The sequence below is a fragment of the Anser brachyrhynchus genome (genome assembly GCF_964034855.1).
Source record: "Anser brachyrhynchus genome assembly, chromosome: 9".
NCBI classification, from domain to species: domain Eukaryota; kingdom Metazoa; phylum Chordata; class Aves; order Anseriformes; family Anatidae; genus Anser; species Anser brachyrhynchus.
Window position 1 is genome coordinate 17,550,935 of NC_137703.1, and position 14,063 is coordinate 17,564,997.

General features: G+C 44.3%; 1 protein-coding gene across 2 annotated transcripts in view; it reads left to right on the forward strand.

The window, feature by feature from the left end:
- INPP5D (inositol polyphosphate-5-phosphatase D) overlaps nucleotides 1-14,063 on the forward strand; it is a 52,851-nt gene that overhangs the window by 2,258 nt on the left and 36,530 nt on the right. For both annotated transcript variants that reach the window (XM_080605076.1, XM_080605077.1), the window contains exon 2: nucleotides 3,274-3,337. In XM_080605076.1, the coding sequence (XP_080461202.1) occupies nucleotides 3,274-3,337 (64 nt within the window). The remainder of the gene's footprint in view (nucleotides 1-3,273; nucleotides 3,338-14,063) is intronic.

The following is a 14,063-nucleotide window of genomic DNA, read 5'->3' on the forward strand; positions in this document are numbered from 1 at the left end:
ATAACTTTGCTGAAGCTGAAAACTTTCTGAGAGATACGTCAGTTTCAGCTGTGTTATTGACTGGAAGGTGTTTGAAGTGTGAGCTCTTCAGTCTCTCCTGTTTAAAAAATGGAGAGGCTGGAGACAAAAAATGAGATAATGAAAGAGGGGAATTGAAAGCCTGACTGCAAAAGGTTTTCACAAAAAAAAAAAAATTATGTTGAAAGCGAGAAAGTGTCAACTGTGTATAGATAGGGAAAACAAAAAAAAAAAAACATGAAATTTGCTCTGAAAAAGAAGTGTCATATTCTCCAACGCTCTAATATTTATTGGGCAGATCAGTCAAAATCCAGCAAAAGTGATGATTATTATTATTATATTATAGATCAAGATAGTGATTTTCTTGAACAACTGCTTTAGAAATATGGATTCTATAAATATAGACAAGTAAGGGAGGTGTGTTTGCAGGGCATTTTAAGAGTGCCTCCCCTCCCTTTCTAAAACTTGGAGCAGCAGCGCTGAGCTGGGCCGAGAGCTGAAGCAGTCAGCAGACAGAGGGAACACTCCTCCCCCAGCACGGCTGTCCTCTGCTGTCTCTGCTGGCCACATTGCCCCATAAAAGGCAAGAAGCAAAGTCATTTTCCTCCTCCTTTCTCTGAGCCTGGATTGTTTGATTTCACGGTTTGTTCACAAGAAATGGGCTAACTCACCTGGAGGGAGGGGAATGCCTGGATCCCAAAATCAAAAAGAGCCTCTTGGTGCTCACAACATGGCAAATCGGGATCATTCCTCCAGGGCACCTTCTGTTGGAGGCTCCTTTGCGAGTGGCTGCAGGAATAACAGTGCTTCTAGAGAAGACCCTCAAAGCCTAGCTGTGGTTTTGGGGTCCCTCTCAGAGGACCGTTCCTGTGAGGTGCTGTTTCCAGCCCCCTGGAGGATGGCCTCTCTTGAGGTGCACTGAGGTAAGGCCCAGCATGGCAGACCTGTTTGTGATTAGGATTTCCAGACACCCCCAATATATGCACATTGTCACCCATGCTTAAGAGTATGTACAGCAGGAGAGGAAAGAGGAAAGAAAAAAGAAGCCTTGTCCCCTTTCTTCCTCCAGCTGGCAGAGAGAACAGGGACATGTGAAAGTGTTTGGAGGCATGTTTAATATCAGGCAGGTATTGCAGGTATTGTATTTACCCCCCACATAGCCAGGCTCGACAGTGGTTGGGCAATTCTGAAGTCATACCCAGTTTTTAGGGAGGACCTGGAACGTGACAGTAAGTGGACCACATAACTTGACAGTCAGGATGCTGAGGAGAGAAAGCCTAAGGGTAGAAACAAAGTAAGAGTCACAGTCTTCTCTAGCCACATGCACCTAGGGGATTGCTAAAGAGGACCCCTACTTTTGATCCGAGGAAGCACTCCTCCCTGTTCCTATCTCACGCAACAGCTCTTAGCTGGCTTCTGCACCAATTTTACCTTTCCTCAGCTTAAACCTCTTTACAAGTATTATGACAGCTGCCTCATAAGGCCCATGTGATGGGGTACGTTCATGGAGGGTCCTCTTGTGACACAAGAGCCATTGAGCTGGTTTGTTTATCAGCTTCATAATCTCCACACACACACAAATTTTCTCTCATCAGCTGCATGAGCAGTTCTGCTTAGCCCTGTTTGCATATCAGAGGAGGAAATGGTGTAAGAGAACTGCATTGACAGATAAAAACAAAACCCATACCCTTCCTGGGGGCATATCCTCATCTGGCATTGATTGCCCTGGGCTTAGTGAAATTAGCAGAGTTGTAGTGGTCCAAACTAGTTCAGGATCATGTCTGTGACTCCAACTTTCTGGTAGTAGCAACTCTTCCACTGTGTGAATGAATAGATGCCTATGAAATGGTCTCACATCACTTACTGAAGTGATACTGAGCTCCGCGAGCAGTTGTAATTCTTCTGTATCCTTGGCATTAATGCCATCAGAAAGAGACAGGTTCATACAGATGCATGACAAAGTCCTCTAAACACCCTGGAAAAATTTTTCTATGAATTATGAGTAATTTTCTTTCATTTCCAATTGGTCTTTGTGACTCCCTGTATAAGGAAGGCTACCTAAAATCCTGGCAGTCTCTCTCTCTCTGGCATAGAGTGATTCTGAAAGGCACATGATGAATAGGCTCACAACGTAACTGTAAGAGAGACGAGGATGTTTTAGTGATCTCCCCATCTGGAGGGCTGACCTCGGCCCACGTTTCATGATGATCCTGAGGGTAACGCAGTGGTTCTGTTACAGGCAAGGAGGCTCTGAGAATGGATTCCAGTTTTTCCTTTGAGAGGAAGGGGTTGAAACCAGCATCATTCATTGGCTTAAAGCCATAGTGTATGTTTTTACAGAACGCTTTGCAGGTGACTTGAAAGGTTTAATCAATCTGTTTTTCACTGGGGAAAAAGTAAAAATATACTTTTCAGCCAACTTTTCTTGGGCAAGCTCCACAAAGCTCAGCAGCTGCTGAGGAAGGTCATGCTTACCACATTACAGCGTTGCTGAGGCTTTTCTTCCTTGCCCTTGAGCCCTTGCACATTAATGTGGCCCTCCACTGGGCAAAAGCCTTTTCCATCCTTCCTTCAATAAAAATCTAATTGAATTTAACTGGGACAAAATGTTACTTTTGGCTGATCTGCAGATGCACATGTACAGTGTGCATCTGTACCACAGTAGCGAGGTGGGTTTTCATTTAGACCTGTCACTTAGGCTTTGTGCATGACAATGTGCCTAGTAATCAGTTGTCTTATTGTGACTTAGCTGAAATCTATTATATTTGTGTTCTTTTTTTTTTTTCCAATACAAGTCAGAGCACATACTAGCCCTTCAAATTACTCATTTTTAAGTTATTTACTCGTTTGTAAGTTCAAAATCAGCCTCATACTGGGCTGATTTTGGCCCAGTGTCTTTTGAATTTCTGCTTTTTCACTCCTTCCTGAGACGCCCACTCTACTGACAGCCAGAGCCATTTGGTGTTTTCTTTCTTTCCGGCCAGAAGAAGAGTTGAATAACTCATTCTGAGGCTGATTCTGATATCACTTTCTGCACTGACATCTGCAAACGTGTCTCAGTGACCAGGAACACTTCAGGTTTGTGTTACTTTGGAGACTCCAGGAAAATGGAAAGAAATGTTTAAAACTCTTGTGCATGAAGGCCTCTATCTTTATCAGGATCTTCCAATATCTCCTCTCATGAGGAGGGGTGCCACAGTGTGATTCATTCCCTTCTGCAGACAGTCTAACAGCATCTCCTCTGATCTGTTCCAGGTTTCGGAATTGCGTGTATACCTACCGAATTCTGCCTGATAAAGAGAATAAGCTAATTGTCCAGGTAAGCCACACGGTGAACCATTTGGTCCTGCAAAGATGCGCTTAGTATTGCTTGCTGCGTTTCAGATGCAGCTGTGCTCAAACACAGCTGTACTGACACCAAAGTCAATTCCAGGCTCTCAGCACTGTGTCCAGGGGCCTTTGTGCCCAGGTCCTGCTGCCACCATTGTGTCCCAGCTGGCCTTGCCAGCCTCAGCTGGTTTCCCCAGAACCGTTCTGCCTACCTTGCTGCAGCACTTCCATTTTCTAGGAGGAGCCAGCAGCAGGACGCTATGACAGATTTCACCTGGGTCTTTATGTGTCAGCATAGCGTGACACAGAAGCTCATCTATCCTCCCAGGCCACCAGACAACACTGTGCAGAGGAGCATGCACTGGCTCTGCAGCCTGCTAGCTTGGGGCCAGCGCCCAGCTGGAACGCAGGACCTGGCACACTGATATGGCTCCGTGCTGTATGCTGCAGGCTGTTTGTAGTAGTACTTGTTTTTTCCATCATCTGGTTTATTTCAGCCTCGTTGTCCTAAATAATGTGCTTTGGCATATTGTGCTGGTGTGATGATGTGTTGTCGTGCTAAGACAGGTGCCTGGAAGGTGATACGGCGTTTATCATTATTTATAATACCTAGAGCAGCTGTTGAGATCAGAGCTGTACTGTGCCAGGTAGCTCACAAGTGAAACACCCCGGGCAGGAAGAGCGTGGGAGAGACCTGAGGCCCAGGGAATGGTACAGCTGTCCAAATCCCACAGCAGCACAGGGGCAGAGCCCAGGGGGCAGCCAGACCCTGCTGATGAAGTCCTTGTTCTTTGCACTGGCACCGTGGTGAGGAAGTTAACTTGTGGAACCCTAACTGAATGGGTGGCAGCTGCTTTGTCTTTTAGGAAATAAGCACAGAAATGATCATATATTGACTTTTCACCTGAGGGGAAGAAGGGAAGGCTGGAGGTTGCCTGCAGAAGTAGCTACAGAACCCATCTTCCTGCATGCCCTTGGGAGCGCCCTGAGCAGGCAGTTCTGGGGCAGAGCAGCTGGGACACGGTGGAGAGGTGTGGGCTGTGCTCCGTGTTCTGCACTGCCTACAGGCACACCCTTACATGCTCTGCGTGGGGCTCAGCACCCTGGGCAAGCCCTGGCCCCTTGTTCCCCAGCTGTCTTACTGGAGCATCATGTGAGCGATGTGGAACACGCAGCCTGGCCTGCAGCCTTTTATAGAAAGGCACAGGTGTTACAAGAGGGTTGGAAACCTGAGTTCAGTTAGCTTTCCAGAGCGTGCTGGGCTACAGGCTGCTCCCAGGACCCACCGGCTTAAGGTATGGTGCAGATTGGGCAGGTACTTCTGTGCATTACCACCCAGGAAGATGCAAGTCACATTTCCCTTCATTAGAGCACTTTGTACTGGCTCTGTAATCCTTTCTGCCGTGACAAAGGGCCCGTTTTCATGTGCACCTATTCCTTTTGTCCACAAATCAAAGCACTGCAGCCATGAGAAACTGGTATTTCTGTTGTAGCGATGGCAGCTTGTAACACTGAATCAAAGTTTGTGAACAAGCAGAAGGTGGGATTTCGTTCTGCTGCCAGTGAAAACTAAAAGTGACTGCATAAAGTCAGGTAAATCAAACTGATGTCAGGCAGCTCAGGCTTTCCCCACCACATACGCCTCCTCATCACCCCACAGTTCTTTGTAGGGTATTATTTGCAATTAGTTATGCCCTCACCATTTCTGGGGAGAGGTTATTGGACTACCACTGGATCCAGACAGCCGTTTTAGGTCTTCATTGGATGTTTCTGAATGAAACCTTTTGAAATCCAGTAGATTTCTTAAGGAAATACAATCTACTAGATGTCCACTCAAACTGATAGATAAAGTTCTCTTGGGATTTGTGGTCTGATTGTGAGGGATTTCTCGTGTCTGCTGTGTGAGATGCAGAGGATATATGGTGGCATACCTTTGTACATGGGTTGCCAGGAGCTGTAGGTTGAATATCAAGAGTAGTCTAAATAAAGTGTGTTGTTAACTCAAGTTTTCAAGACACAACACCTCTCATTTTGTGTTGCACTATTCCAGTTCTGTGGGAGAGGCAGAAGAAGGGGGCTGGCTGCTTCTTGCAAGAGAGACAGAGAGACAGTGAGAGTTGTAATTGAGGCTTGGAGCAAAACAATCTCATGTTGTTGGCTGCTTTTCTTGGTACATTGCTCCAGCTGGGCCAGACATTTTTGGTTGCTTGTCTGTTGAGTTTTGGATAAAACAAAAACTACTTCATGTGTATCAAAGAATCAGTTTGAAAAGAACAGTTCTACTGGGCAAGGAGGTACAAGTTGCTAAATAGGAGTTTGACATTTTGACAAAAATCCATTAAAAAGGAAAGAATCTACTAATCCTGTGGAATTAGACCAGGTGTTAAATTAACACAGTAATCAGTAGATGCTTCTCATTTCTGGGTTAAAAAAAAAATAAAAAGATGTAGGAAAGATGCAGTACTAAGTCCTGAGGTTAGCCTGAATTGTGCAATGTGACCTTTTTTTGCTTGCACAGTGCTCCTTCCTGAAGCTAACAGAGTTGTCTTCCTGCCCAGATCTGGGCTGTTGTCTGTCAGACGTTTCTCATGATGACAGCAGGTTCAGAAGATGTGTAATATCACAGCTACACTCGCAGCACTTGTGACATGACAGCTCTCCCTCTGCCACTCTATGAAGTTTTTCAGCTTTAAAGCTGCAAGTTACTTCATGTTTTTTGAGTGTTGTTGGTGGATAGATTTCATTTCTCTTTTTTTTACTTAAAGCCTGGTCTGGCACTGGTGGAATGATAGTGTTATTGTTTGCATGGTTAAATTGACTTTTTAGTACAGGTGGCAGAAGGGGAGGTGCATGTTTTTTTGCATTACAGGTGCACATTTTTGCATTCAAACTGAAGAAAAAAATATTTGCATACGTCCCTCCGGTGTTTTGTGGCATGCTACATGATCTGCCATTGGCATTCTGCATCTGCTGTAGCTGTACAGCAGTCAGCATGGTCAGGTCTGGAACCCCTCTTTCCTGCCGTATCTACAACCAAACTGGTATCCCCCCAGACATACCAGACTGTAGTGGTTACAGTCATAGGCTTTTTTTTCCCTCCTCTTTCCGTTCTTTTTTCTGCGACTGCTGAATTTTCTCCTTCCTTTACCTGAGACTTCAAAATGTAGATGAACGGATCTATGGCTTGAATGAATCAAACTCGCATCCTGCCAGTGAAAGCATAGCTAGGGAAGGGGGGAGGAGTAACAAAAAACCCTTGAAACACAGGATCTCTTACAGTGAGTAGAGATCTTTGTCCTTAGCCTGAGAACAATTAGTCATCGAGATATGTCTGTTAGCCTGCAGTCTCTCACTGTAGTAAAACGCTAAGAACTGAGAAGCTGAGACAGGAAGAGAGCAGAAGATGTAGAGTAACGCAGATCCAGGAGGAGAGGCATGAGGCTGGAAATCAGCTGCCCCTGAGTTAGCTTAGCTGCTACCTGCCTGTCTTTGGCAAGCCACAGCTGGGGTGCTTCAGCTCTCTTCTCTGTAAAACAGATGTGAGTTTCCCTTGCTCAAATGCGGAGGTACATTTAATGCAGAGTTGTTGGAAGTCTGGAAACTGGACTAGTATAATTGCAATTGTACAAAGAGTGTTGGAAGAGCAAAGGAGACCTTGGAAATAACAAGATCAAACTAAATGCATAGCTGTGTCTTTCTAAGCCAGGCATCTGTGGTCAGTTCTTGCCATCCAGACTAACGGCAGTTAAAACTTTCTTGTACTGTCACTTAAAGTGTCACATTTGTGCATCTAGCTGAGGTGTCATTGCAAACCTTATCGCTGCACAATCTGAATTCCTTGTGAGTTTAGCATCTCAACCAGGGGAAGTGCTATTGTTCCCATTTTACAAACAGGGAACTAAGTCCCAATCTGTTAAGGAGGATTGGACTACCAAAATAATCTTAATTAGCAGTCTCTTGCTAACTTTCCCAGGATCAGAAGATGTTTGTGATCTGTGAATATTTGTCTCTCCTCCTTTTAGTTGTGCTGTCACATGTAGTTAAAGCTGAGTTTGTACCTCTGTGGTCAGTGAGGAAGATACAGGTTTCTGACCTGGGTGGGCTGAATTGTTCTTGGCAAGTCCTTTTTCTCTCTCTTGGCTAAAGAGTCTGGAGAACCCCCTTAGACTGCCAGGCCCTTGGCAAGCCGAAATAAGGGAGGAGATTCCCATTACAGATCACTCTTGTTCAGTGTGAAAGGGCACTGAGGTCAAAAGCTGCTGTTGAAAAGTTGCTGCCTTTGCCTAATGCTTTGCCTTGTATTGCCTTTCTGTACTGTAATTTTAAAAGGTTATTGTCAAAAGAATAACCTGCCTCCTGAGTGAGGAGAGAGCTAGACTGGGATAAATTTGCAAGATCCTTATAAAAATCATCTCGAAAGAGGTGGTGAGAAGGGAGAAGATGCTGGAGTTGGCTGGTCAGTGAACGCAGATTGGTGCAGGGTAGTGTGGGAGCATTGCTAAAAACCCGTGGATTTTGGTCCCTCTAGATTTCTGGCTCATCTCAAGGAGGAGCACACAGCTAGCATTATCTGATGGCTGCTCAGCAATCGAGCTGCTGCGCAATCAGTCATTTCTCAGTGGCAGCTAGATTGCATCTTGGTTTATGCTCGCAGCATATCAGATAACGCCCCATAGGTCAAGTTTGCAGGATCAAGCGCTTAGCCCGTAACACTCTGTGAAGGCAGCAGGGGAGATACCCCGATGGACAGATGGCAACGTTACAAAAATAGGCTGTTACCAAAGATGCCGTGGTTAGGGGGAGAGCCAACGCAGTAGTTAAGGGAACAGCTTGAGGTCCTTGCAAAAGGTGGAGTCCCCTTAAGAAACTGGGGCATCTGCTGAGCAGGCTTTGGTAACTCGGTGCCCTGGGCAGATTTTAGATTTGTGTGCTGTATCCTGGAGTGCTGTGCAGCACAGCCTGACCTCTGAGATTTAGGAAAGCCTGGTGTCCGCAGTGCTGTCCCATGGGCATGACCTGAGCTTTAGCTCAGCCACGTAGCACTTCCACTTTGCAGTCCAGAACTCGAGCCAGGCACGCTCATCCACACCGCAGGGCACGGGCCTCACCTAACCACCGCTGCTGCCTTCTGCAGGGGGGCTCCTCCCTTCTCCTTATTGCCAAAGTGTTTTTTTCCTTATGTGACCCATTCATGCTACTGAGCTGTCCTCACGTCAGGTACCTGCCTCGCACATTGTGGGCTGCAGAAGACCAAGGCTCCAGCCTTGTTTTTGTACCTTGTGGCTGCCTGCAGCGTGGGGAGAGGGCAGAAACAGAGCTTGGCTTGAGCAGGACTGGGAACCATGTTACGTTTTCAAGCAAACTGGAAAATTTAAAGGCATTCAGGTGAAATGTTTAATTTTTGTTTTGGGGCTTTACACAAGTTGCCAGTTGCTGAAGAAAAATATTTCAGACTGAAAAATTGGTCCGCCCTTTTGAAAGAGTCCAGAAGGCAATTTTGAACTTCTCACTTTTTTTTTTGTTTGTTTTTTAATTAAGGGGTGGGGGTAAAGTGAGGCTGAATGAAGACCATTCCTTGCATAGTACATGCTCCAGTCCCCCCCCATTTTTTTTAATTTTTAATTTTATTTAATTTCTTTATTTATTTCGCTTTGAGCAAAACTTTTTGACCAGCTCCAGGGTTTGGCAATTTCCATGGAATACTTTGTTGTGAAAAGGAACCATGGAAAGCTGTTGCCTTCTCATGCTGCATAAGAGACTATTATATTACAATATGGAAAACATTTGTTATTTTTAAGGTTCCTGTCTGTATCTTTCTTTCCACTCACTTTCCCAAACTGTTGTAGCTTCCCAGCTCCCTGACAGAAAGCAGTGGTCTGCCTGCATCTTCCTGCACCCTGCTCTGTGGGTAAATGTGGAGACATTCATTGTGCAGCTCTAGTGGCAGAACATCATTTCTGTGAGCATGAGCGCTGCAGCATTTGTGCTGAAATTCACCATTGCTGCAAAGTTTTTTTTTTTATAAATTACTTATATTTATACTTAGACCCTGCCTTTGCAACAAATACTGACCCTATTTACTTGTGGATTTTGCTGACTTCAGGGAAAATTATAGATGCCCTAACAGTACTGTTTTATACTGAGTGATCATCTAGCTGGTTTTTTTTTTTTTTTCCCTCTGGTAATTTTTTCTAGCCTGATAGGAGGCTGCGTGCAACAGGAAACAAATGGTGCTATGTGAGCAGTTAGAAAGCAGGCCAGCAGCTGTGACTCACTGTATGTATCAACTGACACTGAAGCTGTAGGTTACCAGTGTACTTGCAGCATGGGCTCCCAGAAAGTAGGAGAGCTGGTAAATTCTCTGTATAGGGTTTCCTGCTGAAACCCTCCCTCTCCAGCCCACCTCTAGAAACATATTTCTGGGGAAATGTCTAGGTTTGTGCTCTGTTTATGTGGCTAAATATGCCAGAAAGACCAAAATCTTCTGTCCCGAGACAGGCAGGACATACAGTGAGAGGGCTGCCAGTTTGTCGGCCAGTCAGCAGGATTGTCCCAGCCTCGGGGGTAATTTGCTCTGGTTTCTGTTTACGAGTCCTGCAGGGTGGAGCTCAGTGTAAAAGCTTCATCCGGCGCGCTAACCTGCTCCCCGAGTGCAGACATACGTACGGCTGCCCATCCTGCGAGCACGATCTGATAAGAGCACGAGTTTAGGTCAGTTCCTGGTGTCACTGCTGCTGTCACCAACGTCAGAGGCAGTTTCTGGCTGTGCAGCACATGCAGCACCAAGTCCCTTGTCAGCCCCTTGCAAGGAGGGGCGACGTTCGGGGCATTTTTGTCTCTTCTCTTTGAGACCGTACTGTAAGTTGCTGCACTGCTCTGACACCTGAGGCCAAGAAAGGGTTTTTTGTGGTAAAGATTTTGTGGTTTGCTTTGGAGTTTGATCATCTATCTATATCTGATCAAAACCTGTCTACTTGGAAACTGCTCTTGAGATGCTTTCAGTGAGAGATAATGCAAAGCATAATCCTCTGGGTGATGGTAACCCCTTCACAACATTGCAACCTCTTAGAGCTTCTGCCAGCCAGCTGTACAGGGATGAGGCCTTGCTTTGTACTTACTCACATTGATGTCAAAACCTTGTGGCTCCTTTGAGGACGGGGCAGGCTCAGGTCTGCCCCCAAAAACAATTTCAGGCTGAATGGAGACTGTAAGACATCCATGGTTCACGTGCAGCTTGAAGGCATTGGATGCTGTTGGCCTCCCTCTGTGCTGAAAGGCAGAAGGAGACCAAGTGTCCCCCAGGGGACGTGCAGCTCTGCAGGTGGGGTGGGACACAGCGCCTGGATGGCCACCCACCCCGAGCAGGGGGACCTGGTGGGCAGGGGTGCGCGTATTTGGGCTGGTGTGCTGCCAGGTTGTGTGACGGTGCTCCTGGGGGCCGGACGGGGGCAACAGCACCTGCACTGCTACAAGGCAGGGAGAAGCAGCGTTGCTCCTAGGATGGAGGGGTACTGGGAGCTTGGACGTAGTATTTCAGTAGGGAGCAGAGAGGAGGTCACCAAAGGGAGTGGGGAAAGCTGGGAAGTTACGCTTCCCATAACTGTAAATTTCAGGAAAATTAATGCTGAGAATAGAATTGATTTTGCTAAATTATTTCTTACTTGGGTAAAATCACTGTTTACTCAGAAAACCTACCACGTTTGTGGTACTCCATTGACTGTGAAGGTCTAAGCTATAATTGGGGTGATCGCTTTTCTTGCATGGAAATAAGGGACAAGAGGACAACTAGATAGTAATTAGGAACACTATCTTGAAACGTAGTTAGGGAAACACATTTCTAGCATGCTCAAATATATAATTTATATTAAGCTTCATTTTATTGCTGAAAATGGTACATATTCCAATTTGAATATATTCCAGTATAATGTTGGTTTTAAATCAACTTGTAAAACTCTTTACACTCTTTAAATGTAGGACTGAAGTTAATTTACAGCCAGGGCTTAGCAGAATCTGCATACTTTGTTTCTGCAATCTATCCAGATCTGTTTATACAAGGAAAATGTTCTTTCCGCTGTTGAATCTGAGGTAGGAATAAACATAATGCATTTCACAGGTTTTAGAAAACTGAAAGAAGCAGATTTAATAAGAGAACACTAGGTATTTCCTGAAACATACACATTCCCGCTACTGAATCCCTCAGTATACAAAATTCTTCATACAAACAAACCATATCCAGCTTTTGTCTAGTTTGAACCCTTTCAGAACGTTTCCAGTTTCCTGCAAATATCAAAAAAAAAAAAAAAAAGTTCGGAGAAGGTGGCTTAAATCAGGTTAAAGTTGTGTATATATACAATTTCTTTTTTTGCAAACATCAAAAAGTGAAATCAAGTATTTGGAAGCTGTCACATGCCATGAAATTAGATCTCTTTTCCTTTTATTGGGATGTGGTTTTAGATAAAATTTAACTCCATTTAATGCCAAAGAATATCATCAATTTTTGTTACAGCTTGCCCTCCAATAAATGTGTTATGTCACAAACTGCACACACAAGCAGATTGTTCTAATTTTATAACTATACCTAAAAAAAATCTTAACAGATTTTGAAAGTAATATAAATAATCTGTTACTTGAAAGCCTTCATCATGCTTAAACAAATGAAAATTGAAAATTGGCAGTCCTTGCTGAATATACAGAAGTAACTTCCAGGAGCTGCAAAATTTTTTAAGATTCAGAAGGCAAAAATTAGATCTGTTAAAGACTAATCAGTTCAACAGTGATTGTTCTAGAAAAATAATTGTTTCACCTTATTCTTTTTTTGAAAGGCTTTGACTACCCACAACCACACACCCAGCAGCGCTTTTCTACCCCGCTGGATATTTCACTTCCCACTATGAACGTGTGAATGCACAAACACAAGTGCTTGAGTCTGCTCCTGGCACAAAAATGGGGCAAACACTTTGGCTGGAGGATAGGAACAAGTGGCCAGGAGGTGGTAGGAGCCTCAGTCTCCAATGGCACAGGAACTTTCTCCAGCATGAAATACTCTGTAGGAAGTTCTGCCCACCCCTGCAGATATTTCCATCCCAAATCAGCTGCTTTTGTAGGCACATTTTAAAGGGAAGGGTAGTAATCTCTGCTAAGTGAGAACTATTAGAAGGTGCTGTTTGTTGTTGTTGTTGTTTTGTTTTTAAACAGTTTTTTCACATTATTACAGTCTGTGCTTGAGAGGCAAAACGTTATAATCCTAACCAAGGTGAGCAACTTGGGGGCATCCTCCCGCATCTCCAGGACCAACAAAATGAAGATTTCTTGTATTTTCAAAACTCACCTGGCAGATGTAGAAAAATAATTGAAAGCTTACACAATCAATGTTATCAACAAGAAAATATTCTCATTTTTCAGTAGTTTGATGGATCTCAGCTTTCATATTATCGGTCATATCGTCAGAGTTTAAAGCATTTATCTTTTTTGTTTCATGTTTTCAAAGATTTCTGATGAAGTTTCATAACTGAATTTGAAGTATTCATGGAGACAGCAGATCATTCCCCTTTTGACTGTGTGGTAATGCAGTACTGTGTTTTATTGCTTCTGTGCTTTGAGGCATGACAGGTCACAGGGAGAACTACTCATTTTCAGGCAAGTCTTGAGACGTTTTCTCCAAGAAAGAAGCTAATATACTGCTGGTGATATGAGGCTTTTGTACTTCACAAATAGATCATTTAAGATAGGAACAAGTCTTAGAAAACATTGCTATTGAATTTGCTTACAATGAATCTTACAGCAAATATCGCTGTCTGTACAAAATCACCTCTGTACTTTTACTAGAAGGGTGACGCCCCTTTTTCTTCAGAGATTTATCTTGATTTGCTGATGAGATGCATCATTGCTGGCTGTGCCCGCAATATAGAGATGCAACTCACCCAGCAGGTCACATGTAATATTTAGGCTCCAGTTAGACCTTGATCACTTGATCTGTTCTGCAGCCTTAGGTAACTGGGCCAGTAGACCCTACGCGTGTGCTGCTGCTTATTACTGATGGCTAACCTGTGAAAAATAGAAAGATACAATCACCTTTGAATAACATTTGATTGAGTGGATTTTCCTAGTTGCACTTGTTGTAGGTAAACTCAATCTGTTTAACCTTTTACCTTTACCAATACAAAGTTATTTAGCCAATACCTTTCAAACTGACCTTTTGGTGGTTGAGGCAAATTCCATTTAAAGTTTTTGAAGAAATGGGGAATCCTTTAGTTTTAAGGTTGAAATGTAAGTGCAAGGTACACAGGACTTGATTTCAAATGGCAAAATGGTTTGGGGAAACGAAACAGACTTCAGCAAAGATAGCTCAGATTCGGTCATTTCGTAGTCCCTCTGAGAATGAAATCATAATGCAGCCTTCGGTTGTTCCTAGTTCTTTGCCCTGCTGTCTGACTTCTGTCTTCAGTTCATAACTTCTGACAGGGTTTTCCGTCTTGGTTCTCCGCTGAAAGTTTAAGTTGGGTCCCTTCTCCCAGTTCCATCTCAAGGCTCCAAACCTTTCCTTTTCCAGTATTTAGTGTTTGGTGTCTGTTGAAACTGGGATCCATTCAGCACAGAAGACGACAGGGAAGGCAGACAGCTGATTTTGGATCCTTTCGCGTCTGACTGCACAGCTGAGAGGCCACACACTGAAATGCAGCGTAGGATTGATCTGTGCAGGCACAGCTGCTGTAGGC